Source organism: Triticum urartu, chromosome 1A (genome assembly GCF_056163025.1).
Source record: "Triticum urartu cultivar PI428250 chromosome 1A, HENAU_Tu73, whole genome shotgun sequence".
Taxonomy (NCBI): domain Eukaryota; kingdom Viridiplantae; phylum Streptophyta; class Magnoliopsida; order Poales; family Poaceae; genus Triticum; species Triticum urartu.
The window spans coordinates 557,422,132-557,426,702 of record NC_141873.1 but is presented as its reverse complement, the minus strand read 5'-3'; the positions used below and the strand labels follow the sequence as shown (position 1 = coordinate 557,426,702).

The 4,571-nt window shown below is 45.5% G+C and overlaps 1 protein-coding gene across 1 annotated transcript; it reads left to right on the top strand.

The window, feature by feature from the left end:
• The first annotated feature begins 996 nt into the window (after positions 1 to 996).
• HPY2 (RING/U-box superfamily protein) lies at positions 997 to 3,679 on the top strand. Its single transcript, XM_048702293.2, has 7 exons — positions 997 to 1,137; positions 1,239 to 1,310; positions 1,396 to 1,506; positions 1,592 to 1,702; positions 1,916 to 2,055; positions 3,139 to 3,221; positions 3,300 to 3,679. The coding sequence occupies exons 1-7, from the start codon at positions 1,066 to 1,068 to the stop codon at positions 3,473 to 3,475; spliced, it is 765 nt and encodes a 254-aa protein (XP_048558250.1). The 5' UTR covers positions 997 to 1,065; the 3' UTR covers positions 3,476 to 3,679.
• The last annotated feature ends 892 nt before the right edge of the window (positions 3,680 to 4,571 follow it).

Sequence of the window (4,571 nt, the reverse complement as noted above, 5' to 3'; positions counted from 1 at the left end):
TAAGCGGCGACACCAACGGGAGGCGTGGACACCCTTGTGTGGGAGTCACTCGTGACTAGGAAAGGATGAAGGAGGAAAGAGTTCCGTAAGTGAATGAGCCAACTCGACTTGATTCTTCAAGTTAACGAGTTCAAAGGATGGGCTGGCTGATTCGATAAAGGACCGAGTTGCCTTGCCAAGCTTGATATATATAGTACAACTTATTATCTATACAATATTATGAGTAATGCTACATCTACAAAAGGTTACTTAATTTTATTTTACAAAAGAAGTTGATGTGGGAGATTATGATTGGTAATAGGAGGATGAAGGGGCTCACCCTCAGTTGAATTGAGGGGGGGGGGGGGGTATAGTATGAGAAGTTAAATAAAACGTTTGAAATACTTTGTAGGTTTAACATTATTGCAATATTATTATCCATACTATAGCGCAACCAAATGTACATTGTTATAATTTTTTGATGAAACATGAAAGATCTAACACTGCCAATTCAACTTATATTATGAGCTACACGAACCTAACGAGTACTCCGTAACACAACTTGTGGAATGGTTCGCGCAAAGTAAAAACCTTTTAAACTCGACCAGGCTCTTTAGTGTGTGAGTACTATCAAGTTTTTTTAGATGTCAAGCCGATTTTCTGAGTAATTTTTAAACTCGTGGGTATCTGAGTTATTTTTCCAACCCAGCTCCTCCGGTGTTGCTTGCTACCGGACTAACAACAGGAATCAAAATGAGGTTACAAGATAATTATTACAAAATGCCTGGTTGAGTGATTAAGTTGAAAGTTTCCATAGGCTGCCAAGAATTCGTGCAGAGAATATCAATAATATGAAGGCCAATTTGGGCTGGCCTAGTATTTTTGTTTTGAGCACTTTGGGCTGGCCTAGTGGCCTCATAAGAAAAATAATGCCCTCAAGGCCTGTACTGGGCTGGCATACTCTCCAGCCCACTTAGAAATTCTCCTGGGCTTCGTATACAAGCTATAGTCCACATCTCCGCCAGTCCAGTTTCCCTCCATTCCCTCGCGGAGAAAAAAAGGGGGAACCGCGGAAGTTCGCCGGAGATGTCGTCGGCGGCCACGAAGCTCGCCAACGCGGCCGACGCTACCTCGGCGGAGGCCCAAACCCTCGTCCTGGTAAGAACCCCTTTGCCCCCCTCCCTCTCTCCCCCACCAATCCCACCTCCGATTTCATCCAGCAAAACCCTAACCCCTCCCAAAATTCCCCAAATCCGCAGGACATGCGCAAGGCGCTCAGCTCCATGAAGTCCCTCGCCGTGGAGTACGAGAGGGCCGGCAAGCCCGACAAGGCACGCCACCGCTCCCCATTAGCCCCCAAATCCCCCGCCTCCCCTGGAACCCCCTAACGCCCCCGAACTGCGTGGATTTCTGCAGGTGAAGCAGCTGGAGGACGCGGTGCAGGAGCTGGTGGCCTCGTACGAGGACTGCGCGTACCTCGCCGAGGCGGTGAAGAAGGTGCCCGTGGCGTACCAGCCGTCTGACCAGGTGCGGGCCGTGGCGCTTGTGTGTGGGGGCGTTCGAATTGGGGGCAAATTTGGGCTAACTCTCTGCACTCTGTTGGTTTGGGAAGGCGACTGATTTCAGAAAGCTCATCGAGTGGGAGGTTGAGAAGGTCAAGGGGGCCTCGCGATCGTCGGGACACAAGGATCAGCTCATACGACAGTTCAAACAGGCTGTTTGGGTATGTGCCTCAGAGAAGCCTCTTATTTCTGATTGTTCTGAAGATAATCTGCAATTGTGTGCTGTAGATGCATTTGCTAGGCGAGGTCCTTCACCAAAGATGCGCACGAAAGTTGTTTAACTTCCTTTGGGATACCTATGGCGAAGAATGTGTCTGTTTGTGTGTGATTTCGAAGTGCCTGACCTTTTGTGTGTTTGTGCTCTGTCTCTGCAGGAGGTTCACCATGCAGGTCAACCGATGCCTGGTGACGAACAAGAGGAACTTGTTATGACCAGCACCCAGAACAGCATCCTAAATATGCATTGCCCATTAACCTTGAAGCCTATCATTGAGTTGGAAAATCCAGTTCGCTGGTAAGCAGTCGGTGCCTGGTTTTGTTTTCATACTCTTATGAAATTTGTGTTGTCTGTGAGCATGCTTGAGCCATAATCGTTACTGTAAATGTTTGTTCAATGAGCACCCATTTCTTATCGTGTTCCCACCAGATAAAAACTGATCGAAGTTTTGTTTTCACACTGAAAATGAGCAAAGTTTGTAGGCACAATGCAATAGCTCATAGTGCCATTCTACTCCTGTTAGTATTTGCCTCTTAACCCTTTCAGTCTCATTGAAAGCACCAGATTTGGTTGTCCTTGTTTTTTACATGCATACTATAGAAAATTGTCAGAATTTGCTTCCTCATCGTGTAGGATCCGCATGCTGTAAGATAAGCTTGCTCTTAATCCTGCATGTCAATAGAATTACTTCACAACTGCGAATCGAACAACTGGCATTGGTATCAAATCAAACCACTAACTATTAATTTTGATTTATTTGCTCAAGCAAGGGGTTTCGCCAGTGGAAAGAATATGCAAAAGATGCTAGTAAATGCACACAGCCAAATATCTGCGGATGCTCAATTCCAAATGGGTTTGTAGCCCCACTGTGTAGGATCCACATGCTATAAGAAACGCTTGTTCTTAATCCTGTGTGTCAGTAGAATTAGTTCGCAACTGTGAATCAAGCAACTGGAATTGGCATCGATCAAACCATTAACTATTAATTTTGATCTATTTGATCAGTAAGGGGTTTCACCACTGGACGAAGTATACAAAAATTGGTAGAAAATGCAGATCGCCAAAATATCTATGGCTGTTCAATTCCAAATGGAATCGTTTCCCTATTGTGTAGGAGGATGCGTGTGTCATAAGAAAACCTTGCTCCTTCTGTTAACACATGCTTTGCTTCAGTAGAACTAGTCTGCACCTGTGAATCGAACAACCAGCATTGCTATCTAGTATCAAACAACTAGCTGTTGATTTTGATTTATTTGCTCAATTAAGTTTTTTTTACCAATGGACGAAATATGCAAAACGCTAGAAATCACACGCAGCCAACATATCTTCAAATGTCCAGTTCCAAATACTAACATGGTGATGTTTCCTTTCCCTCTGCAGCATGGATTGCAGGCACATATATGACAAGGATCCAATAATGAGCCACATCCGGAGGAGCAAAGCTCCGAATTGCCCCGTTGCAGGTATGCGCAGTTGCTCTCAGCACCCTTGTTCTCTCGTTTCACGAGGTCCCCTTACTCCAGTTCATCTGTTCAAACCAGGCTGCCCGGCGGTGCTACAAGTGGCGAGGATCTTCTGCGACACCTTCCTGCGTATGGAAATCGAGGAGCTACGCTCGTCGAGGCCGTCCGCTCCGAACACCACGGAGGTAGAGGATATCTCGGACCAAGGGGAGGACGAGGCAGAGGACCTGATGGACGATGACGAGGACGAGTGATTAGGCGTCTAGAGAGATGAACCTTGTTGGATGCTCGGTATTATGTAGGATGATGGTAGGTTTGGTACTTTGTTCAGGTCACACCTGTGAGCACACGGGTTCCACATTTCCATGGCGTCGGGTGTGTTCTGTGGGGATCGCGGGATTGATGTGTTCGTTCGCTCGTCTGATTGTTGTTTTTGATTGATTGGCGAAGTTACTCTTTGTTCTTCTCCATTCACAAATGATTTGGAAATAGGAAAGTAGTGGAAAGTTGAGCTGCTGTCCATAGTCATGCATTCGTTGCACCACGGATTGTGACAGAAAAAAGAAGAGAAGAGATCCATCCCTGGTGAAGCAAAGGGATCGAGGTCATAGGCATGAGAGGTCTCATCAGCGCGAACGAAGAGGCAAAGTGAACAGACAGGAGGATCCCTGGTCAAACAAGTCGACGAAAATAAAATGGAAGACACTATTTCCCTGCTGGGCCGTATGGACCTTGCTTTTGGTTCCTTCTTCATTTCGGCCCTTCCTTATTAGGGGCTTGTTATCTCTTCCCTTCGGGGCTTCTAAAGGGCCGTGCTCCTTCTGCCATTATACTTGTTTTTTTTTTTAAAAAAGCACGTCAATGGCGGGCTTACGCCTGCTTGAACCATATATTATGAAAACATTGTAACCATTACAAATAAGAGATCATAGTTACATTGGGGGGATCGTAAGCAGTAGATCGAGCGATGATGTGGATTCCTTAGGTTTCATTCTGAAAAACCTTGGCGTTTTTTCGTTTCCAAATATTCTAAAGGATCCCCGAAATAACTGAGGATCTGATTTTATTTGTCAGAGTTCCATCCCAAATCTGGGTAATGGAGGCAGGACTGACCATCATTCATACGTAGTGTGAAATCAGTAGCCAACTTCCAAAAAAGCTTCCAATCAAGTGACCAAACTTGCATCTTGTATTGGCTGCATATACTATAGGATCACCTCAAAAGAAAAAGCTGCGCGCCTATAGGAAAACAGAGAGGTTGCATACTTGCACTTGCATATATGCTCCAGCTACCCTTTATTATCCCGAAATAGGAAAACGGAAAGGTTGGATGCATCTTGGATTAACAAA

What these genes read in the sequence shown, in the direction of transcription:
- HPY2 (XM_048702293.2), top strand. Translation starts at nt 1,066, where the DNA reads ATGTCGTCGGCGGCCACGAAGCTCGCCAACGCGGCCGACGCTACCTCG. An exon ending in AGGCCCAAACCCTCGTCCTG is followed by an intron (nt 1,138 to 1,238) that starts GTAAGAACCCCT and finishes CCAAATCCGCAG; the next exon opens with GACATGCGCAAGGCGCTCAG. An exon ending in TTGGAAAATCCAGTTCGCTG is followed by an intron (nt 2,056 to 3,138) that starts GTAAGCAGTCGG and finishes TTCCCTCTGCAG; the next exon opens with CATGGATTGCAGGCACATAT.